This window comes from Calidris pugnax, unplaced genomic scaffold (genome assembly GCF_001431845.1).
Source record: "Calidris pugnax isolate Ruff unplaced genomic scaffold, ASM143184v1 scaffold268, whole genome shotgun sequence".
Taxonomy (NCBI): Eukaryota; Metazoa; Chordata; class Aves; order Charadriiformes; family Scolopacidae; genus Calidris; species Calidris pugnax.
This window is the reverse complement of record NW_015090983.1, coordinates 251,206-276,023: the sequence shown is the minus strand read 5'-3', so window position 1 is coordinate 276,023 and position 24,818 is coordinate 251,206. Positions and strand designations below refer to the sequence as shown.

The following is a 24,818-nucleotide window of genomic DNA, read 5'->3' as shown; positions in this document are numbered from 1 at the left end:
CCAGTTCAGTACAGACATGGGCATACGGGCTCCCCAGTTCAGTACAGACATGGGCATAGAAGAGCGAGTCCAGCGAAGGGCCACAAAGGTCCTTAAGTGATTGAAGCACCTGACAGACAAGGAGAAGCTGAGAGAACTGGGATTGTCTAGCCTGGACAAGAGAAGGCTCAGGGGTGATCTCATCAACATGTGTAAATGCCTGATAGGGAGAAGTAAAAGAAGAGTCAGACTCTTCCCAGGAACATCCAGTGACTGGACAAGAGGCAATGTGCCCAAATGGAAATACAGGAATCTCCATTTAAACATAAGAATGGACCTTCGTAGTATGAGGGAGATCAAAACGCTAGAACAGGTTGCCCAGAGGTCTTCTGGAGTCTCCACCTTTGGAGATGCTTAAAACCCCAGCTTGTCACAGTCCTGAGCAACCTGCTCTAGCTAACCCTCCTCTGAGCAGGGGGGTCACACTAGATGATCTCCAGGAGTCCCTCCAACATCAATCATTCTGTGATTCTATGAAAAGGACAGGGTCTTTTGTAGCCCAGACACTGGATCAACTGAGTCACAAAGCAAACTATAAAACGTAAATGGAATATATTTCTCTTTAAATTATTGCATACAATGTTAATTTTGCTGCCTGCGTTTTGCTGATCTCATTTTTTCAAATCTCGACTCCATTTCTTCCAGGACCTTTGGTGTGTATCGCACAACTAATTTAACCTTTCCTTGAGCTGCCTTCAGCAGTTCTACTGCTTTTTCATGGTGTTCACCTTCGACGCTCTGCAAAGCACAAATCATTAAGCATAGTGTTAGTAAAGACACACACTGAAAACAGATTTTTTTTTTCATGTTTTGTACAACTTCTATATAACGAAATATTGAGGTATTCTAGTTTGAAGACTGCACAAGGATAACTTAACCCAAGTTGAGGATTTATTCTTCAGCAAATAAATAAGAGGTGATGATAAGTATACTAATTAGTATTAACAAAAGATTAGTGTAAAACTTTTGGGTAAGCTTATGCTGAACAATCAAATTCTGTATTCACATACAGTAAGTAAAATAAGGGTAACAGTGGTAATTATGAAATTACACTTAAAAATCAACAACTTCACGAGGATGCTAATTTAAAATTCAAAATTGTTTTTCTTCTTTTGGCATGCATCTTAAATTCAGCTGTCACCTTCAATTTGCCTAATAAGTTGCAAGACAGCTGACTTCTTGATGTTGTTGTGTGTCACAACACGGCCAAACAGTGCACACTGGGCACCTGCAACACAGCAGCCAACATGCAGCGTGTTGCTTATCTCGGTGCTCCTCATGGCTCCCCGTAAATGCAAGGTAGTCAAGTTAATTTCCTCTAAACTGATTAAGAATAGCCTAACCCAGCTCAGTAAGAACAATATAAAAATACTTCCCTAAAACAACTCTCAGAATTTACTAGGGTTATATTAGAGTCATCTAATTTCAGATTTTAAACAACAGTTCTCAACAACTGCATCCAAATAGACATTCCTGGACAGCATACATTTTATCAGCAAAACTTATTTCTCCCAAACTTATTAAACACAACGATGGGACTACCCCAAGCCTACCTCCCACTGGTGCTATTAGAAGCTAGAAGGCAGGTGATGTACCTGTTGATTGGAGGGTTTCCCCGTTACTATAAAGTTACTTACAGAAAGAAAGACAACAGTTAAAAAAACCCAAGTTATTTCTCTTCTATCAGACTTAGACAACACATACATTTGAATATGTTCTTTTTTGTTATTCAAGTGGATGTGTAGGCTGTTCTGTTTATAACTGGTAATAAAAGGTTTGTAACGTTCTATGTTTAGTTACATCCAAACACCTAAAATTCTGGAGCACACTCAAAACCTCCCAGCTGAAAAAAACCCAACTTGTTTTAAGGCACATTCACTGCAGTCTTGGCAGTGGCAATTTTTTTTTTTTTTAAATTACATTAGAAATTACAATTACAAGAAAATGCCTGTCATATGAATTAAGATGACACGATTCCATCTGTAAACATCAGAAGAAGATGAATCTTCTGAGACCACATTAGTATTCTCACCAGTGCTTCATGCACTCACTGTATTCTTACAATGGCTATATATATTTATACATGTGCATGCACACACACGCAGTCATTGTTAGCTGTACCAACTGTCTGATGACCAGGTTCAGTTTTGGGTGGGATGGTGGGTTTGTTTTCTTTAAGAGGGTCTGTGGGTGAGGAAGGCCTCATCTGAAGACAGTTCTACACCTGTCCCTCAATGCTTCAAAATGACAGGAAGGCTAGGCCAAGGACTGTCGCATCATTCCAGCCATGATTTCTCTTATGACTCCTGAAAAGGACAGTTGGAGTCCCAGGTAACAGTGGGAGATTTGGGCACACCAGGGATTTGTGCTAGCAGGGACTTCCCAGAGTACAGACACCCACCGAGTCCTACTCCTTTCATGGGTCAAAAACAACCCGCTCGGGCTAAAGAGCATGGGATTTAGTTTGACCCTCAGTCTTAAAACAAAATTGGGTTTGCAGATGTAACGATGAAAACATTAAGCATACAACTTCTCTGTAAATAAAAGCAATGGTTTGAGAGATATTTACATGCATTTGACTAGCAGCTGCCATAAGTCAAAGCCTGTCCATAGCCTCCTCCTTCCAGTCACCCTGTGTTTTGCTTTTTGCATTTTAACTCTTCAGAAGGGGATACTTAATAGAAGAAAATACCCGCAACAGCACTTTAGACATATATTTCTTAAAATATCCTAGAAAGCCTCTGTTTTTGAAGCTCAGTATGCCTAAGTGGAAGGAAAAAAATTACTGAAGAACTGAAGAAAACAACACCTTGTAGTTTTGTCTTATTTGCTTTCATTATGCAATAGCATTTTTATTGGGATAAGAAGAATCTGGTCAGTCTAATGCAACATAGCATAATTAACTACTTACCTTAGCAGGTGCAGAAAACTATATTAATTAAAATCTGCATCGTGAAACTTGGATGAAAGAGGAAGCCACAGCAGCAGTTACTATTTCACAAACAATACCTTGACTAAATTTATACAACCCCTCAGCATCTGAAATACTGACATAAACAGTCCCGTTCCCGGCTGAGACAAAGAAAGCATAATCCTGTAACTCTCAGTGCACACCATCCTACAGAAACCCAAGCAAGTTGCTCTTGCAAGGACAAAAACAAACTACTGTGCCAAGATGAAAAGATGATATGGAGCTTGTGCCATCTGTATTCTCCGTGTGCCCCCGCGTGGAAACAAGCAGTTACTGCTACGTAAAGTGAGAACCGATTCCTACCACGCCGTTTACAGAAAGCAGCTGGTCTCCCCGTTTCAGGCCTCCGTGTCTGTCAGCTATACCCCCGGGGATAATTCGAGAGATGTAGATGGGAGAGTTTTGTTCTTTGCCTCCCATAATGTTGAATCCAAGACCTTCCTCGGTTTTGGGTAGTTCAACCACTCTGGGATGGGAATGACCTTCACTAGCAGCAAATGCGGCGACGGTGGCCTGTAAGAAACAAGATTTTTCTATTTATAAGAAATTAAATATAGACCCCTTAGCTAGACACAGTGAGCAGGCTGAAAAGGTATTTTTATCTCCAAGTCCTTAAATATTAAGACAAATGAGATTAATTCTCTAGATACCAACACTAGCATGAAAAATTTAGGACTCCCAGAACAAAATTAAAACAGAAGAAACTTAAAAATAACAAGTCTTTTGTTATACCTTTTAATAACTCATTAAGCTTATCCATTTTATCAGACATCTAGATAATTTCCTTCTGAATTTTAAATAATCTTCTTCTACTTTTAAAGTAACAAACTACTGTATTTTACACAAGTTACAGTTTGGCTTTTACCTTTGCTGTTGCATTAGCTCTAACTTCTGGGCTACTGCTGATATCCACAGTTTCATATACATGTTCATATACCTTTGGAGACAAAACAGTTTAAGTATGGGGAAAACAGGTACTTTTCTGCTTGGATAATACAACAAAATATCAGGTACAATGCAAAAACGTGTAAACTAAAAAGTACAGACCTTTAATAAGAAGTTACTCCCTGATTCACTGTAAGGTATTAAGTGACAATTTACCATACTACGATAAAACAACTCTCTTGGCAGCTTTATTGCTCAGTTAACCCACGAATATCTAGGTCTCAACCTAAATCTTCCCTCCTTCCACAGCATTCAGACATCACCATGAATTTAGGAAAGTTTATGGCTAGTCTAACACCCCTGACTGGAGACATGGATGACTACCTTCTCTTGTTTGATTCAAGCTGGAGCTCTTCAATAAGGATGCGTGCAAAAATCAATTAAGGACAGCCCTTCAAATCTCTCCTGATGCCCCATCCCTCCCTGCAAAGCCCCAAATTTTCCTTCAACTGATGCAATTAGTTGAATATCTTAAGGAAAAAAAAAAAAGTATTGAAAACAAAGAGGCAATAAGAATAAGAATGCTAAGGAGGTGCTTACTCTGAGGGATAACCCACATCCTCACACCTACCTGCCAATCATTTGGACTTCCTATGCAATAAAAACACTGTCCTCAACAGGATGAAAACATTAAGATGCCACCTGTGTCTACAAATAGATCTAACAGATCTCAGGTGTTATCATCAGAGGTAGCACCAACAGCAATGGCAAGGCATACCCAATCACCTAAAAATCTCTGAAAGAGTATCTGGAACAAAGATGAGGTGGTTCCTGCAAGGCTCCACCTCAAGGTGGTGTACAAGGTGATGTGGACTTGGCTTAACAGAAAGAGAGGGAATTGGTACTTTGTCCATTCTTACATTCCAAGAAGATAACAGCCTGCTAGCTGCCAGTAAGGACAGACTCTCAAAATAACCTCTAAGAAATTATCTGCTCCTGAGCCATTATTTAATACACCTGTGTTATCCCACATTATTTTCTCCTGAACTTTTAAAAATAAGTCTTGTTCTATCAGAAAATCTTTTAGAAAGAAAATCAGCACTAAGCACAAAAAGCAAAAAGTAAAACATAATGTTTTTTAACTCAAGGCAACTGCTTACATCAAGTTAACTTACCTCCCTTACAGCATTACAGAATTCGCTTTGAAGCACCCTTTGCAATGCCTGTAGCTTTTGTGGTGGCACTTCTCCACTTCTCTGCAATTTTTCCAGCAACTCAATTGCTCTGCAGATGTCTACAGAAAAATAAAGCACTGTTAATGAGAAATGCCTGTGGAAAATCAAGTTTGGTTTTGTTTGTTTGTTTAATTAAGGGAACAGTCAGTGTGTGTGTGTGCACTTGTATACACCTTTAAACTATGTATTAGTTTCATTTCTCCCATAAAACGATGTATCTATAAAATGTTACAATAAAACACTGTACTTTCAGACTGTTTAAGTCAGCCACAGCAACCCAACCCTGTAAAACATCTGGAGGTATCACTGCCATGTGTATATTACAGAGCCAATCTGATTTTTCCTTGAAGTTTAAATAAGACTGAAATATTTCACTGATATACACACTATCAACATTTCGTAAGATTACTTTAGAGCTTACCTACTGCACAGACAACATTTTGTTAAAACCACCTAGAATGTGGTTAAATATGCTACCTAGCATTCCTTTTACTTTGAAAAGAGTAGTTCAACAAGAGCACACTCAATACTTTCCCGACAACAGGGCTAAGAACTACCTGATGTACTTTCCACCTCCCCGCAAAGCGCTTAGAGAAACAACCAAACTCCTTTTGATATTCTCAGTTGAGAGAGAATATCTCCGTAGTCCAGAATCCTCAACCCCAAACCTTTGTTCCACTTCCTAGAAATTTGTTCCTAAGAATTCGCGTTGCGCATACAAATGCAGGTGCTGCTTTGTGAAACTGAGCTCCCTGTGAAGGATTTGATGCCAGACCAGTACAACTCAAGACAGGCATCAAACGCTGTGTGACATGGGCCTGGCAGCTCTACAAGAATAAAATACATTCATATCCCTCACTCGTATTTCCGAAGTGTTACATTAGTGATGACTCTGAATCACGCAAGTCCTGGAACAGAAGTAGAACAGTGTCTCAGAAAGGCAGACAGAAAGGATTACCTTCATTATCACAAAGGCAAAGAAGCAGTGATTAATCTACTATATAAATAAGGCACAGTATTATTTTAGAAAAGGATGAAGTCTGGGACACTGCTGTATCCCAAATGCATTACTTCCTTTTTTCTGTAATTAACCTTTAGGCAATCATTTTTCATGTGAACACACGTCTACTCAATGGCGTCACGTCAGCACAGAAGACGTGAAATAGCCCCAAACTTCTCCTAAAGACCAAGAGTGAGGAGAGAGGATTTACGTAACAGGATGAAAAGACAGCAGGGTGTATGTTCTGGAACTGAGGTCAAGAGACAGGAGACAACCCACAGCGTTCTGCCCACTCCTGTGAATTATCAGTCAGACACATCTTACCGACTGCTACACTGAGATCAGGGGGTGAGGTCAATTAAACAAGGTACAACTTAACCTCACGGACTGGAAGTAAATCCTTCATGGAAAAACATCCAACTATTATTGCTAGAGCCATAAGACACAAATTATTTCAGAAGAGAGTTAGGGTTTCTACGTGCCATAAGAACTTGGTGGTTTCTGGAAAGCGTTTCCTACCTTTACAGGCATTTGTTATCTAATGCAAAGAAATATCAAAACCAAAATTTTAGCTATTACTAATCCCAAGTCTACAGAGAACTCATTTCAAACAGGCACGCATATTTGCTATTTCTACAATTACAAAATGAAAAAAATGCTTCTAAAGCTTTTAATTTCCTAACACACATTTTGTATTTCATTTAACATACAAAATCGTTGGTGAAAATAAAGATGCTAGATGTGATTGCTTATTCATCTTTCAATCTTTTTACGATGCAAAATCACAGCATTCTTAGTAATCCTTGTGTTCAGCAACCGCAGCACAAATCATCTTAACTTCATGAAGTCTCACACTGAACAGCTTGAAGTAGAACGATCAACAAATGGTAATAGCAGCACTTCCAATCCTACAACACTCCATATATTCATGAAAAAAAAAAAAAGAGTCTAGTAAGTATGTAAATTACAATGCAGATCTCATTTAAATACTTGCAGATGTTTGCAGACAAACGACTACTTCATGCAGACAAACAGCACAGTTCCACGCAGCCGTTCTGGAGGCTGTGGTCCATGGCCCTTGTTAAGCTGTACGGGGCATGAACTCGTTGCCCAACAGTTTGATTAGGATCCTGCAAGAAACTTTGAAGAGCCACAGCCATCTACTGATCCGAGGAGTAGCTGCAGAAATCAAGGCTCCAGAACTCCATTTGCCAATTTCTACTCTTTTTTTTTGACCTTCATGTTTCCTCAATAAACTAGATACATTTCCTACCTGGATCTCCTAACAAACTAGATGTTTAACCACAGAGCATTTTATACCCTAAGGTAAAATTGGCTAGTTTGTTAACCAGCTATGTCTTTCATAAAGTGCAGAGTAAGAGCACAGAATCAGCTTGTCGGAAAGCGACTGCGATACACTGAACTGGATTCCTTTTAGATTAAACTAAAGCAGAAGATGCACTTTAATAAAAAAGGGCTTTCAGATCAAAGGACCAAGCTGCTGCTGTAAAGTAAAAACCCAAAGCAGAGAAACAAAGCATGAAAGTTGGGTTCTCAGCACTCCACAGATCTCCTTTTATCACACCACTCAGGTTGATAGAACCATAGATAGAATGGTTTGGGTTGGAAGCAACCTGAAAGATCAGCAAGTTCCAACTCCCCTGCTGTGAGCAGGGACACCTGCCACTAGACCAGGTTGCTCAAAGCCCCATCCAGCCTGGCACTGGATCCCATTACTTGGACACTTTTCCCCCAGCAGTTGTTTTGTTTTATCCTGTTGACAGAACCCCCTTACACCAGCCTGAAAGTGAAATGAGCATAACTTTCTGATTGAACTGCCTCAGGCAGTATTAGTCAAAAGCTGAAGGTTCAATCTCTGTCAGCAATACTGCTCTGGAAAGGAACTAGTTTGGCTGGGACGAAGTGGCAAAACACACCTTCGTTAATTTTCAAAAGATTGTTGACTGCTCTGCTGATGTAGTTTGCTTCTTCCTGAACTACTGCTTGGGATATGATCACCTGAAAACTGTCTTCCACTATAGTTCAGCAAACTGTTCAGCACCAGAGACTGACATGAACACTACAGAATTGTTTCAGCAATGGCTTTCAACAAGGATCAATGTAGAAATAACTCCAGAAGTATGTGATTAAGAAAACCCCCATAAAACTCATTGTGAAAAGGAATCCACACATAACTTAAGAAATGGATTTTCTTTTAACCTTTTCATCCTTTTTATATCAGTTGTCTGTTCCTCACAAATCATTTTTTGTGATCACAGGCTACTAGACTGAAGTCCTGAAAAAGATACATTGAAACTAAAAGAATGTGGAAAAAAAAGCCATCACAATGCCACCACTCCAAGCATATGTGTGAACAAAACACAGAAAATGGAAAACTGCAGCGTCCTCATAGATACTCCTGATTAACCACCTCTGCTGCTTATGTTCAAATAGTCTGGATTCCTAAGGTGTATGTAGTTATCACACATCACCACCGAACCATAAGAATAACTTCCAAATCTTAAATGTTGTTTCATCCCTGCCCTCCAGTGAATTTGGGTGGTGATGTTTGCACTGTAGCTTGAAGGAGCGAACAGACGGGGAGAATTTTCAATTGCCCTCATTGTAAGCATATGGTAATCATTTTAAATCAGCTCATTTTCTACACTATTCTCTCTTTTCTTATGCTATATGCCAACATTAGTGATGTTCACTTTCAAGCTGATGATGATTCACAATCAGGTTATCTGCAGTCAACCCCGTACAATAAAGCGAGGTTATTTATTTTCGTAAATAAAGCTCTTGCTTTTGTAGGTCCATTATACTCTGCTCCCTTTTTCTTCTTTTCTTAAAAAGACCAATGTATCAGAAGACTAAATAGCTCCTTTGTTCCACCGATCCCTAAGTAACTCTGCACATTTGTTTGTTTTCAGGGACAGAGCATAATGGCAGGGTAATGAGGTGGAGGAGGATGCTGCCCGAGGTTTAACTCTGCAGACTTACCAAGAGCAACTAATCCACTGCCAAAGCAGCTGCCCTAATTAACAAGCTTGGGAGTAGGGAGGGTAGATGAGCTGCGGAGTGGGAAGCAAAGTCCTTACATAAATCACTATTTACAGGCCTTCTCTCACACATTACAAATGGTTCACTTGTGGAATGGGGAGGAGGGTCAGGCGAACAGAAAAAGTCAATTCTATGGTAGGTAACAGGTGATAGTACCAAACACAATAAAGTGGGTGTACACAGTGTGTTATACATCCACAATAAAGCACCTAGCACTGTGAGCAAAGGTGGCTGTCCCCACCTTTGGGGAACTCCAGTGGGCAAACAGTGGATTCATCCCATCACCTACACTCCACTTAATTGCCTTCCCTTTCAAAAGAGGATTTCTCACTATCAGTATTCTTTTCTCATATAAATTCCATTTTCCCATCTCTATTTTCTCAAATACACACTAATAAACCAATCATATATACTGTCATACAAGCATGTGTTGCTCACTGAGCTACCGTGCACTTGCACAGTTCTGAAGAACCACGCTGAAGGAAGGTTATCATTGTTTCTTAAAAGCTCTGGATAAAAGACAAAAAATATAGGTTTTTTACTATAGGAAAAAAAAAAACCCAACCAAATAATACTTACTTACTGCACAGTATTAACAATACAAATTAAGAAGGTGATTGGTGACAGCCAACATGGTTTCACCAAGGCCAAGCCATACCTGACAAATTTGGTGGCTTTCTACAATGTTTCTACAGCACTGGTAGACAGGGGAGAGCAACAGATGTCATCTACCTGGACTTGAGCATTTGACACTGTCCCACATGCCATCCTGGTCTCTAAATTGGAAAGGCATGGATTTGACAGATGGACCACTCAGTGGACAAGGAACTGGCAGCACTCAAAGACTGTAACCGGTCAATGGCTCAATGTCTAAGTGGAAGCCAGTGACGAGTGGTGTTCCCCAGGGGTCAGCACTGTGACCAGTGCTGTTTAACAACTTGCTTGGAGACATGGAGAGTGGGATAGAGTGCACCCTCAGCAAGTTTGCCAATGACACCAAGCTGTGTGGTGCAGTTGACACGCTGGAGGGAAAGGATACCATCCACAGGGAGCTGGACAGGATCGACAGGTGGGCCTGTGTGAACCTCATGAAGTTCAACCAGACCAAGTGCAAGGTCCTGCACGTGGGTCATTGCAATCTCAGGCACAAATACAGGTTGGGTGGAGAATGGATTGAGAGCAGCCCTGAGAAGGACCTGGGGGTGCTGGCAGACGAGAAGCAAAACATGAGCTGGCAAAGTGCACTGGCAGCCCCGAAAGCCAACCACATCCTGGGCTACATCAAAAGAAGTGTGGCCACTAGGTCCACGGAGATGACTCTACCCTTCTGCTCTGGTGAGACCCCACCTGGAGTACTGTGTCGAGTTCTGGAGTCCTCAGCACAGGAAGGACATGGATCTGTTGGAACGGGCCTAGAGGAGGGCCATCAAGATGATCAGAGGGCTGGAGCACCTCTGCTATGAAAACAGGCTGAGAGATTTGGGGTTGTTCAGCCTGGAGAAGAGAAGGCTCCAGGGAGACCTTATAGCCCCTTCCAGTACCTAAAGGGGCCTACAGAAAAGATGGGCATAGACTCTTTATTAGGGAGTGGAGAAATAGGACAAGGCGTAACGTTTTTAAACTGAAAGTGAGCAGATTTAGATTAGATCTTAGGAATAAATTCTTTACTGTGAGGGTGGTGAGACACTGGAACAAGCTGCCCAGAGCAGCTGCAGATGCCCCAGCCCTGGAGATGTTCAAGGTCAGGCTGGATAGTACTTTGAGCAACCTGCTCCAGTGGGAGGTGTCCCTGCCCTTTAAGGTCCCTTCCAACCCAAACCGTTCTATGATTTTATAAAAAACACATATATTATTATTGCTAAGACTCAGCCTATCAGAGTGAACTTAAGGCTAAGAATTCAGCTGTGTTCAAGAGTAAGATTTCCCAGGAGAGGAACAGAAACAAGGAGTTAGCAGGCTGAGCTCAAAGCTGGCCGAAGCGCTGACACCAGGGCAGGCACAGCAGACCCATCTACAGAAAGGCCGGGGTGAGGCCACCCGCGGAATCCCAGCCACAACCCGAAACGCCAGAAAAACCTTCGGGGGCCGCATGAAGAACGGCCCAAGCACCGAGTCCCACCGACACCAGGAAAACAACCAGAAGCAACGGAAAACGTTTTCCTAGCGGCTACCTCACGGCTGCTCTCCGGTTGGCCCCGGGGGAAGGAGCCGCTCTGGTACCGGAGAGGGCCGGACCACCGCCACCGCAGCCCGCTCTCACCGCCTCCGCGGCCTCAGCAGGACAGGGCGCCGCTCCCCGAGGCCTCAAGCCGGGGTACGGGGAAGGCCGCCCCAGGGGCTCAGGGCCCCAGCAACGCTCCCCGGGGCCAGGCTGGGGCAGCAGCTCCGCCGCCCCAGCGACAGAGAAGCGGCGAGGAGCGCCCACCCGTCCCTCCTCCTCCTTCTTCTCCGCCGTTGCCGTTGCGCTCACCTCGCTCCAGCCGCACCGGCTCGCCCAGCGCCGCCATCTTCTCCTCGCCGCGGCCCGCACGGGAAGTGACGCAGCGCTACCGGAAGGGCGGCAGAGGGGAGGCGGGGCTGGCCCTGACAAGGGGGCGAGATGGCGGCCGTGGGCCTGACGGCGGGTTGTAGCGGTCTAGAGTTGTCTTTGTGAGTGGTGTAGGAGCCACTGCAGCGTTCGCCTCGGGTGTGCGGAGGGGCAGGGATAGCGCAGAGCCACAGCGGGGCCCTGCAGAGGCCGGCAGCGGCCTGCCCGTGCCATGGGACAGGCTTCTCTTGGCCGTGTGTTCCCCAGAGGCCAGCCAAAATTATGGCAGGTTCACTAAAAAATGCCCTCTCCTTTTTGAGTTTGTGCCTCTCCCTTCCCTTCCCCTCATTAACACTCTTTACACTGTAAAAGAACCACCAAGGGAGTGTGTACCATCATCTGTTCCCCAAGTGCCCCTGGAGATGGAATACAGCCATACAGGTGTTCTGCCTGTGTGAGAGGCAAAGCCTGTGCTTCATGTGTCTTCTTGGCATCATCTCAGCCTGGTGAAGAGAAGGCTCCGGGGACACCTTGTAGCAGCCTTCCTATACCTGAAGGGAGCTACAGGAGAGCTGGGGAGGGACTCTTTGTCAGGGAGTGGAGTGACAGGACAGGGGGTAATGGTTTTAAATTGGAAGAGAGGAGATTGAGATTAGATATCAGGAAGAAATTCTTTACCATGAGGGTGGTGAGACACTGGAATAGGTTGCCCAGAGAAGCTGTGGATGCCCCATCCCTGGAGGGGTTCCAGACTAAGCTGGATGAGGCTTTGAGCAACTGCTCTAGTGAGAGATGTCCCTGCCCAGGGCAGGGGGGTTTGGAACTTGATGATCTTTCAAGGTCCCTTCCAGCTCCAACCATTCTATGATTCTATGATAATTTAATCTGTGTATGGGACTAATGCATTGTGTTCACCTGCTTTATTAAATCAACATCAGCACGACATGCTCATGTGTTTTTTCTGGGAAAAAAAATCAGCATATCTACTTATATAGTCTTAATTTATTCTAAGGGTATAACCCTTAGTGTTTAGCTTTGATTTTGTCCGCATTTAGTGTTTTTTGCTTTCAAAGAGAATAGTTCTCAACAGGGCTCAAAGTGTCTGCTAATGTGACAGTGATGTACTCTCTCCTTTCTGTGATTCATTTTAATGCCAGTTCCTCTCAGTTTGAAGGATGCTGCGTGCACGTTTCAATGAAAAGGTCATATGAATGGAATTTTGCAGGTGAACAAAATTAAATCCTCACAGAGTAGTTTCTAGCGAAAAGAAGTGTTTTAGCAGCTGGAACCACAGAATGTTTCTGGAATAAAATCCAGATGTTTATATCGCAGGGGTGCAGGAACTGCCATTCTGTTAGAAATGATTGAAAATTTAAATAGCCTGCTTTGACTTTGGACAGATGAGCCTATGGAGAAAAATGAGTGGTCAGCAATATTTCATAAATCTTAAGATTTTTCCAAAAGATGTGATAAGAATACATGTTTAAACATACTCTTAAAGTAGCATTATTCTGACTCCAGTAAAGTTTAAAGATTCAGAAGTTAAAGCAGCTGCTTTAACTTTCCTGCAGACTCAGTGAACTGGTCAATGACATTGTAAGAATAGGAAAGTATATTTGAAATAAGAAAATAAGAAAGTATACTTGAATTAAAGAAATAGCCACTGTGTAAGTCAGAAGTCTAATTCAGTCCCACTCAAAAGGAATGAACTGCTACAGCACGTTGTATTTTTCTCAAGAAGAATTCAAAGCAGAGGTGGATACTGACAGGTTCAGCATTAACATGACAAACTGTTTGTGCCATCCTAGTCAGGAAATCCCTGTCTTGGTAAGCGTTTGAAGGAAAACAGGTCCCAGAAGTGATTCCCAAAGAGTGGGGGCTGCTTCTCCTGAATGACTAGATAAATGTATTTCCACCGTAGTGGCTGAGAAGCATGAAAGATCTAAGCATTCAGCTTCAATTGATGTATTTTGCTAACTATAATGAAATTACTAGTTTAGACACATTTCTCTGTGTCACTCAAGCTTGTGACATTTTTACCAGGGTTGCTTTACTTCTATCTTCATTGATGAATTAGCCTAGGTGTTACCAGCTGCGCTTTAATGCCACATGAAATATCAATGCTGTGTGCTGTAGTGTATGTCAGAAGGACTTCTGGGAGCAACCACATCCTGCAAGTTTTTATGTGCGGGATGACACTCGAGCTTTATTTTTGAAGGATTATCAATAGTCAAGTGATACAGCCTGTGTCTTTATTGGAAAATAGTTGCCGTTACCAGTCCAAGAGAAAATGGAAATCAGTCTCCAGTGTAAGCAAACTTCAGATGAAAGGACAGTTTGTTTTAGGGGAGAGGTCTTAGTGTGTGAGAAGTTAATCCAGAACTGAGTAAGAGGATGAGCTTGCTTTATAGATTAGTTAGTAAGGTCTTAATATTTTTATGATAGTGCCTTAGCAGGTAGCCAAACATGGGGCTCTCTTATTCTAGACATTAGACACAGGTGGAGGGAATGCAAATATGACAGGGTATACGCTGTGATCAGCTGGGCAAGATGCAGGAAAAAGAGTGGTTCAAGACACTTTGTTCACTTTCCTTTGGGCTACTGCTGGAGTGCAAGGTTTGGGCTCAAGCTTCACGAGAAAAAGAGACACTGTTTACAACCGTGCAAGCAGTCCTTCTCATAAACCTCTCTCGCAAGGACTTGTTTGTTTTACAAGAATAGCTTGTTTTGATTTAGCTTAAATACATTGTTACTGGCCGTGCTAAACCCTAAAACCCATCAGAAGAATAAGAAAATGCACAAGGATTGTGCCTGGCTTTGTCTCCTTACAATTCTCTTAGTGTGTAAACTGACGTCTTAGTTTTATGTGAAAATTACGTGTGTCACAGGTGTGCTTGTGATAACAGGACCAGTCCACACTGGGCTTGTAGCTGGGTAGTATTTTCCTTCACATCCAGCTGACATGAATTTAGTCACAAGGAGGGACTGTAAGATTCTTTAGATGTTACAGAAAACATTGGAACACAGCTTCCTAAAATTTCATAGTCCCAATAACATCTTTAGAAATGTAACAGTGCTATTAGTACATTATTTTAATGCACAGATACTATAAACCACACACCCACAGCATTTTCACATGCATAAATATATCAAATGGTCAAGAATGACCTCAAAGTGGTTTTAATGGCAAATGTTAAGCCCAAACTGAAAGGAATTTTACTTAAATAATTAGTAGAAGTTATGTATGCATCCAGTTACCTTTAAGGGGGAAAATGGCAATCATGTAACACAGTACACCGATGTGGAGGAAAAAAAATGGCTAAAAAATGCATATCAGGACTCAATATATGCTTATAAAAATTGCAGAGGAATCTCTGTTGTCCACATGGAACAATGCCTGTCCTGGAAACCTGAAAGGCCAAATTAACCATGATAGGACTTTTATTTATGATTCAGGGCAGAGAAGAGTGCGCAAATTCAATTTTTAGGTTATTAAGATGTCCCTTTGCCTCAGGACTACCATGTTGGTAGAATTTTATTACTTTAATACTGCCGAATTTAATCACTTTAAATCTTTGACAGTTGCATTAGTATTTGCAATTTCAGCAATACTTTGATTCATTGGCCTAGTCCAGAGCAAGTTTCATGCTCTGCCACACACTGTGATTGATTGCTATTGTCCCTGTCAAAAATCCAGGCTTTTATACTTGTCGAAGAACTTGGTACTTTTTTTGGTCATGCACTTAATAGCAATTTTTTTCTGTCTTCATATGACAGAAGGGATTTTTGCTTTGTTACATGTTGCAGAATATGCATTTCAATTAAGCTCTCACACACTGATTAGCATGTAGAAAGGGTCGAGTGTTTTGGTATGTGCCACCTAATGTCCATGCCAATTATTTTTTCCACATAAAATTGGACTATGTGAGTTGTCTCTGAAATTTTCTAGTCACTCCTAGTGAATGTGGGAGCATGTAGCAGGCCTGTTACTCAGGGTTTTTTTTTTTAAATCTTGTAATTATCACCCCTCTGGCCTTCTCTATAGATGGAAATGTTGTTTACTGATGACAAGGCAGACAGAGGAAGCAAAGTCAAACTGGAAAGTCAGCGATGCATCTAAATGCTAATTATAATTAATACTCAGAAATAATTAAATGCATCTGCTTTTGTTCCAGAGGAAAACGCTTGATCTTGCCAGCGATCCTTTTTATTAAAATGTACAATATCTATGAAAGGCCTCAAAAAGATGACAGGGACTCACCTTACTACGGTGTAGTAAGCACATACTCTGTAGTACAGCTTCACAGGAACCTCTTCACCATTGCGCTTTGAAGGATAGCAAACATCTGTTTAAAAGATGGAATAGTATTATTCTATATTAATAGTAATGGTCTAATTATATATTAGTAATAATATATTATTATATATTAGTAGTATTATTATATAGCATAGTATTCTTAACAGAACCAAAACCTGAATGACAGAATTTGCCACTTCCCATATGCACATGGTCATAATATACTAATTTACCTGGCACAGTTCTCACCTCTAAGCACGTTTTCCTGAGTATGCAATTTAAATCATTCAGGGAATGAAATTGTGTTAACTGGTGTATTTTAGAAGAAAACCAGGATGTTTATTTTCACCTGGAATGGGACAGGGATGCTTTTGAAAAGCATGCTATTAAGTTGTGTCTTTTCTGTACAGTCACAGAGATAGGATTGCATTAGCAACATTTGCCTGCCTTGCAAGTGCTTCGCTTAATGTCCTTTGAAAATAGCTTACAAGACAAAGTGGTGGGCAAAGAGATGGCAACATTAAAAGAAAATCTCATTTTACTTAATGAAAAGTTATTTGACCCCTTAAAGGTTTGAGTTTACTTTAGAATGCTGAACTAAAGGTACCCAAAATAGATTTGGTGGAATAGCTTTTTGATAGAAGAATATAAACATGCTGAGTCTGTTATCTAATGCAAAGAAATATCAAAACCAAAATTTTAGCTATTACTAATCCCAAGTCTACAGAGAACTCATTTCAAACAGGCACGCATATTTGCTATTTCTACAATTACAAAATGAAAAAAATGCTTCTAAAGCTTTTAATTTCCTAACACACATTTTGTATTTCATTTAACATACAAAATCGTTGGTGAAAATAAAGATGCTAGATGTGATTGCTTATTCATCTTTCAATCTTTTTACGATGCAAAATCACAGCATTCTTAGTAATCCTTGTGTTCAGCAACCGCAGCACAAATCATCTTAACTTCATGAAGTCTCACACTGAACAGCTTGAAGTAGAACGATCAACAAATGGTAATAGCAGCACTTCCAATCCTACAACACTCCATATATTCATGAAAAAAAAAAAAAAGAGTCTAGTAAGTATGTAAATTACAATGCAGATCTCATTTAAATACTTGCAGATGTTTGCAGACAAACGACTACTTCATGCAGACAAACAGCACAGTTCCACGCAGCCGTTCTGGAGGCTGTGGTCCATGGCCCTTGTTAAGCTGTACGGGGCATGAACTCGTTGCCCAACAGTTTGATTAGGATCCTGCAAGAAACTTTGAAGAGCCACAGCCATCTACTGATCCGAGGAGTAGCTGCAGAAATCAAGGCTCCAGAACTCCATTTGCCAATTTCTACTCTTTTTTTTTGACCTTCATGTTTCCTCAATAAACTAGATACATTTCCTACCTGGATCTCCTAACAAACTAGATGTTTAACCACAGAGCATTTTATACCCTAAGGTAAAATTGGCTAGTTTGTTAACCAGCTATGTCTTTCATAAAGTGCAGAGTAAGAGCACAGAATCAGCTTGTCGGAAAGCGACTGCGATACACTGAACTGGATTCCTTTTAGATTAAACTAAAGCAGAAGATGCACTTTAATAAAAAAGGGCTTTCAGATCAAAGGACCAAGCTGCTGCTGTAAAGTAAAAACCCAAAGCAGAGAAACAAAGCATGAAAGTTGGGTTCTCAGCACTCCACAGATCTCCTTTTATCACACCACTCAGGTTGATAGAACCATAGATAGAATGGTTTGGGTTGGAAGCAACCTGAAAGATCAGCAAGTTCCAACTCCCCTGCTGTGAGCAGGGACACCTGCCACTAGACCAGGTTGCTCAAAGCCCCATCCAGCCTGGCACTGGATCCCATTACTTGGACACTTTTCCCCCAGCAGTTGTTTTGTTTTATCCTGTTGACAGAACCCCCTTACACCAGCCTGAAAGTGAAATGAGCATAACTTTCTGATTGAACTGCCTCAGGCAGTATTAGTCAAAAGCTGAAGGTTCAATCTCTGTCAGCAATACTGCTCTGGAAAGGAACTAGTTTGGCTGGGACGAAGTGGCAAAACACACCTTCGTTAATTTTCAAAAGATTGTTGACTGCTCTGCTGATGTAGTTTGCTTCTTCCTGAACTACTGCTTGGGATATGATCACCTGAAAACTGTCTTCCACTATAGTTCAGCAAACTGTTCAGCACCAGAGACTGACATGAACACTACAGAATTGTTTCAGCAATGGCTTTCAACAAGGATCAATGTAGAAATAACTCCAGAAGTATGTGATTAAGAAAACCCCCATAAAACTCATTGTGAAAAGGAATCCACACATAACTTAAGAAATGGATTTTCTTTTAACCTTTTCATCCTTTTTATATCAGTTGTCTGTTCCTCACAAATCATTTTTTGTGATCACAGGCTACTAGACTGAAGTCCTGAAAAAGATACATTGAAACTAAAAGAATGTGGAAAAAAAAGCCATCACAATGCCACCACTCCAAGCATATGTGTGAACAAAACACAGAAAATGGAAAACTGCAGCGTCCTCATAGATACTCCTGATTAACCACCTCTGCTGCTTATGTTCAAATAGTCTGGATTCCTAAGGTGTATGTAGTTATCACACATCACCACCGAACCATAAGAATAACTTCCAAATCTTAAATGTTGTTTCATCCCTGCCCTCCAGTGAATTTGGGTGGTGATGTTTGCACTGTAGCTTGAAGGAGCGAACAGACGGGGAGAATTTTCAATTGCCCTCATTGTAAGCATATGGTAATCATTTTAAATCAGCTCATTTTCTACACTATTCTCTCTTTTCTTATGCTATATGCCAACATTAGTGATGTTCATTTTCAAGCTGATGATGATTCACAATCAGGTTATCTGCAGTCAACCCCGTACAATAAAGCGAGGTTATTTATTTCCGTAAATAAAGCTCTTGCTTTTGTAGGTCCATTATACTCTGCTCCCTTTTTCTTCTTTTCTTAAAAAGACCAATGTATCAGAAGACTAAATAGCTCCTTTGTTCCACCGATCCCTAAGTAACTCTGCACATTTGTTTGTTTTCAGGGACAGAGCATAATGGCAGGGTAATGAGGTGGAGGAGGATGCTGCCCGAGGTTTAACTCTGCAGACTTACCAAGAGCAACTAATCCACTGCCAAAGCAGCTGCCCTAATTAACAAGCTTGGGAGTAGGGAGGGTAGATGAGCTGCGGAGTGGGAAGCAAAGTCCTTACATAAATCACTATTTACAGGCCTTCTCTCACACATTACAAATGGTTCACTTGTGGAATGGGGAGGAGGGTCAGGCGAACAGAAAAAGTCAATTCTATGGTAGGTAACAGGTGATAGTACCAAACACAATAAAGTGGGTGTACACAGTGTGTTATACATCCACAATAAAGCACCTAGCACTGTGAGCAAAGGTGGCTGTCCCCACCTTTGGGGAACTCCAGTGGGCAAACAGTGGATTCATCCCATCACCTACACTCCACTTAATTGCCTTCCCTTTCAAAAGAGGATTTCTCACTATCAGTATTCTTTTCTCATATAAATTCCATTTTCCCATCTCTATTTTCTCAAATACACACTAATAAACCAATCATATATACTGTCATACAAGCATGTGTTGCTCACTGAGCTACCGTGCACTTGCACAGTTCTGAAGAACCACGCTGAAGGAAGGTTATCATTGTTTCTTAAAAGCTCTGGATAAAAGACCAAAAATACAGGTTTTTTACTATAGAAAAACAACAACAACAAACAAACAAGTTCTGTATTTTATCTCTTTCCCTACAAATTATAGTTACATACTGCACAGTATTAACAATACAAATTAAGGAGGTTATTGGTGACAGCCAACATGGTTTCACCAAGGCCAAGCCATACCTGACAAATTTGGTGGCTTTCTACAATGTTTCTACAGCACTGGTAGACAGGGGAGAGCAACAGATGTCATCTACCTGGACTTGAGCATTTGACACTGTCCCACATGCCATCCTGGTCTCTAAATTGGAAAGGCATGGATTTGACAGATGGACCACTCAGTGGACAAGGAACTGGCAGCACTCAAAGACTGTAACCGGTCAATGGCTCAATGTCTAAGTGGAAGCCAGTGACGAGTGGTGTTCCCCAGGGGTCAGCACTGTGACCAGTGCTGTTTAACAACTTGCGGTGACAGCCAACATGGTTTCACCAAGGCCAAGCCATACCTGACAAATTCGGTGGCTTTCTACAATGTTCATTGTTTCTTAAAAGCTCTGGATAAAAGACCAAAAATACAGGTTTTTTACTATAGAAAAACAACAACAACAAACAAACAAGTTCTGTATTTTATCTCTTTCCCTACAAATTATAGTTACATACTGCACAGTATTAACAATACAAATTAAGGAGGTTATTGGTGACAGCCAACATGGTTTCACCAAGGCCAAGCCATACCTGACAAATTCGGTGGCTTTCTACAATGTTTCTACAGCACTGGTAGACAGGGGAGAGCAACAGATGTCATCTACCTGGACTTGAGCATTTGACACTGTCCCACATGCCATCCTGGTCTCTAAATTGGAAAGGCATGGATTTGACAGATGGACCACTCAGTGGACAAGGAACTGGCAGCACTCAAAGACTGTAACCGGTCAATGGCTCAATGTCTAAGTGGAAGCCAGTGACGAGTGGTGTTCCCCAGGGGTCAGCACTGTGACCAGTGCTGTTTAACAACTTGCTTGGAGACATGGAGAGTGGGATAGAGTGCACCCTCAGCAAGTTTGCCAATGACACCAAGCTGTGTGGTGCAGTTGACACGCTGGAGGGAAAGGATACCATCCACAGGGAGCTGGACAGGATCGACAGGTGGGCCTGTGTGAACCTCATGAAGTTCAACCAGACCAAGTGCAAGGTCCTGCACGTGGGTCATTGCAATCTCAGGCACAAATACAGGTTGGGTGGAGAATGGATTGAGAGCAGCCCTGAGAAGGACCTGGGGGTGCTGGCAGACGAGAAGCAAAACATGAGCTGGCAAAGTGCACTGGCAGCCCCGAAAGCCAACCACATCCTGGGCTACATCAAAAGAAGTGTGGCCACTAGGTCCACGGAGAATCTTTGTTGGAGACATGGAAAGAGGGATCGAGTGCACCTTCAACAAGTTTGCTGATGAACCAAGCTGTGTGGTGTGGTCAACATGCTTCAGGGTAGGGATGTCATCCAAAGGAACGTAGACAAGCTTGAGAGCGGGCCCATGCAAACCTCATGTAGTTCAACCAGACCAAGTGCAAGGTCCTGCACGTGGGTCATTTGGGCTACATCAAAAGAAGTGTGGCCAGTAGGTGCAGGGAGATGACTCTACCCTTCTGCTCTGGTGAGACCCCACCTGGAGTACTGTGTCGAGCTCTGGAGTCCTCAGCACAGGAAGGACATGGATCTGTTGCAACGCGAGGGTGGTGAGACACTGGAACAAGCTGCCCAGAGCAGCTGCAGATGCCCCAGCCCTGGAGATGTTCAAGGTCAGGCTGGATACTAGAGGAGGGCCATCAAGATGATCAGAGGGCTTGAGCACCTCTGCTATGAAAACAGGCTGAGAGATTTGGGTTTGTTCAGGCTGGAGAAGGCTCCAGGGAGACCTTATAGCCCCTTCTAGTACCTAAAGCGGCCTACAGAAAAGATGGGCACTATAGCCCCTTCTAGTACCTAAAGGGGCCTACAGAAAAGATGGGCATAGACTCTTTATTAGGGAGTGGAGAAATAGGACAAAGCGTAACGTTTTTAAACTGAAAGCCAGCAGATTTAGATTAGATCTTAGGAATAAATTCTTTACTGTGAGGGTGGTGAGACACTGGAACAAGTTGCCCAGAGCAGCTGCAGATGCCCCAGCCCTGAAGATGTTCAAGGTCAAGCTGGATAGTACTTTGAGCAACCTGCTCTAGTGGGAGGTGTCCCTGCCCTTTAAGGTCCCTTCCAATCCAAACTGTCCTATGATTTTATAAAAAACACATATATTATTATTGCTAAGACTCAGCCTATCAGAGTGAACTTAAGGCTAAGAATTCAGCTGTGTTCAAGAGTAAGTTTTCCCAGGAGAGGAACAGAAACAGGGAGTTAGCAGGCTGAGTTCAAAGCTGGCCGAAGCACTGACACCAGGGCAGGCACAGCAGACCCATCTACAGAAGGGCCGGGGCGAGGCCACCCGCGGAATGCCAGCCACAACCCGAAACACCAGAAAAACCTTCAGGGGCCGCATGAAGAACGGCCCAAGCACCGAGTCCCACCGACACCAGGAAAACAACCAGAAGCAACGGAAAACGTTTTCCTAGCGGCTACCTCACGGCTGCTCTCCGGTTGGCCCCGGGGGAAGGAGCCGCTCTGGTACCGGAGAGGGCCGGACCACCGCCACCGCAGCCCGCTCTCACCGCCTCCGCGGCCTCAGCAGGACAGGGCGCCGCTCCCCGAGGCCTCAAGCCGGGGTACGGGGAAGGCCGCCCCAGGGGCTCAGGGCCCCAGCAACGCTCCCCGGGGCCAGGCTGGGGCAGCAGCTCCGCCGCCCCAGCGACAGAGAAGCGGCGAGGAGCGCCCACCCGTCCCTCCTCCTCCTTCTTCTCCGCCGTTGCCGTTGCGCTCACCTCGCTCCAGCCGCACCGGCTCGCCCAGCGCCGCCATCTTCTCCTCGCCGCGGCCCGCACGGGAAGTGACGCAGCGCTACCGGAAGGGCGGCAGAGGGGAGGCGGGGCTGGCCCTGACAAGGGGGCGAGATGGCGGCCGTGGGCCTGACGGCGGGTTGTAGCGGTCTAGAGTTGTCTTTGTGAGTGGTGTAGGAGCCACTGCAGCGTTCGCCTCGGGTGTGCGGAGGGGCAGGGATAGCGCAGAGCCACAGCGGGGCCCTGCAGAGGCCGGCAGCGGCCTGCCCGTGCCATGGGACAGGCTTCTCTTGGCCGTGTGTTCCCCAGAGGCCAGCCAAAATTATGGCAGGTTCACTAAAAAATGCCCTCTCCTTTTTGAGTTTGTGCCTCTCCCTTCCCTTCCCCTCATTAACACTCTTTACACTGTAAAAGAACCACCAAGGGAGTGTGTACCATCATCTGTTCCCCAAGTGCCCCTGGAGATGGAATACAGCCATACAGGTGTTCTGCCTGTGTGAGAGGCAAAGCCTGTGCTTCATGTGTCTTCTTGGCATCATCTCAGCCTGGTGAAGAGAAGGCTCCGGGGACACCTTGTAGCAGCCTTCCTATACCTGAAGGGAGCTACAGGAGAGCTGGGGAGGGACTCTGTCAGGGAGTGGAGTGACAGGACAGGGGTTAATGGTTTTAAATTGGATGAGAGGAGATTGAGATTAGATAGCAGGAAGAAATTCTTTACCATGAGGGTGGTGAGACACTGGAATAGGTTGCCCAGAGAAGCTGTGGATGCCCCATCCCTGGAGGGGTTCCAGACTAAGCTGGATGAGGCTTTGAGCAACTGCTCTAGTGAGAGATGTCCCTGCCCAGGGCAGGGGGGTTTGGAACTTGATGATCTTTCAAGGTCCCTTCCAGCTCCAACCATTCTATGATTCTATGATAATTTAATCTGTGTATGGGACTAATGCATTGTGTTCACCTGCTTTATTAAATCAACATCAGTACGACATGCTCATGTGTTTTTTCTGGGAAAAAAAATCAGCATATCTACTTATATAGTCTTAATTTATTCTAAGGGTATAACCCTTAGTGTTTAGCTTTGATTTTGTCCGCATTTAGTGTTTTTTGCTTTCAAAGAGAATAGTTCTCAACAGGGCTCAAAGTGTCTGCTAATGTGACAGTGATGTACTCTCTCCTTTCTGTGATTCATTTTAATGCCAGTTCCTCTCAGTTTGAAGGATGCTGCGTGCACGTTTCAATGAAAAGGTCATATGAATGGAATTTTGCAGGTGAACAAAATTAAATCCTCACAGAGTAGTTTCTAGCGAAAAGAAGTGTTTTAGCAGCTGGAACCACAGAATGTTTCTGGAATAAAATCCAGATGTTTATATCGCAGGGGTGCAGGAACTGCCATTCTGTTAGAAATGATTGAAAATTTAAATAGCCTGCTTTGACTTTGGACAGATGAGCCTATGGAGAAAAATGAGTGGTCAGCAATATTTCATAAATCTTAAGATTTTTCCAAAAGATGTGATAAGAATACATGTTTAAACATACTCTTAAAGTAGCATTATTCTGACTCCAGTAAAGTTTAAAGATTCAGAAGTTAAAGCAGCTGCTTTAACTTTCCTGCAGACTCAGTGAACTGGTCAATGACATTGTAAGAATAGGAAAGTATATTTGAAATAAGAAAATAAGAAAGTATACTTGAATTAAAGAAATAGCCACTGTGTAAGTCAGAAGTCTAATTCAGTCCCACTCAAAAGGAATGAACTGCTACAGCACGTTGTATTTTTCTCAAGAAGAATTCAAAGCAGAGGTGGATACTGACAGGTTCAGCATTAACATGACAAACTTTTTGTGCCATCCTAGTCAGGAAATCCCTGTCTTGGTAAGCGTTTGAAGGAAAACAGGTCCCAGAAGTGATTCCCAAAGAGTGGGGGCTGCTTCTCCTGAATGACTAGATAAATGTATTTCCACCGTAGTGGCTGAGAAGCATGAAAGATCTAAGCATTCAGCTTCAATTGATGTATTTTGCTAACTATAATGAAATTACTAGTTTAGACACATTTCTCTGTGTCACTCAAGCTTGTGACATTTTTACCAGGGTTGCTTTACTTCTATCTTCATTGATGAATTAGCCTAGGTGTTACCAGCTGCGCTTTAATGCCACATGAAATATCAATGCTGTGTGCTGTA

General features: G+C 42.8%; 1 protein-coding gene across 1 annotated transcript; it reads right to left on the bottom strand.

Annotated features, from left to right (window-relative positions):
• Positions 1-572: 572 nt before the first annotated feature.
• LIN7C (lin-7 homolog C (C. elegans)) lies at positions 573-11,727 on the bottom strand. Its single transcript, XM_014953784.1, has 5 exons — positions 11,664-11,727; positions 5,071-5,189; positions 3,876-3,947; positions 3,314-3,523; positions 573-777 (listed from the first exon to the last, which is right to left on the bottom strand). Exons 1-5 carry the CDS (start codon positions 11,698-11,700, stop codon positions 622-624), a joined length of 594 nt encoding a protein of 197 aa, XP_014809270.1. The 5' UTR covers positions 11,701-11,727; the 3' UTR covers positions 573-621.
• Positions 11,728-24,818: the final 13,091 nt, after the last annotated feature.

Coding starts and splice junctions, on each gene's coding strand:
- LIN7C (XM_014953784.1), bottom strand. CDS start 11,700: ATGGCGGCGCTGGGCGAGCCGGTGCGGCTGGAGCGAG. Junction 3,524..3,875: donor GAGCTAATGCAACAGCAAAG/GTAAAAGCCAAA, acceptor TGTTTCTTACAG/GCCACCGTCGCCGCATTTGC. Junction 778..3,313: donor TGCTTTCTGTAAACGGCGTG/GTAGGAATCGGT, acceptor TGTGCTTTGCAG/AGCGTCGAAGGTGAACACCA.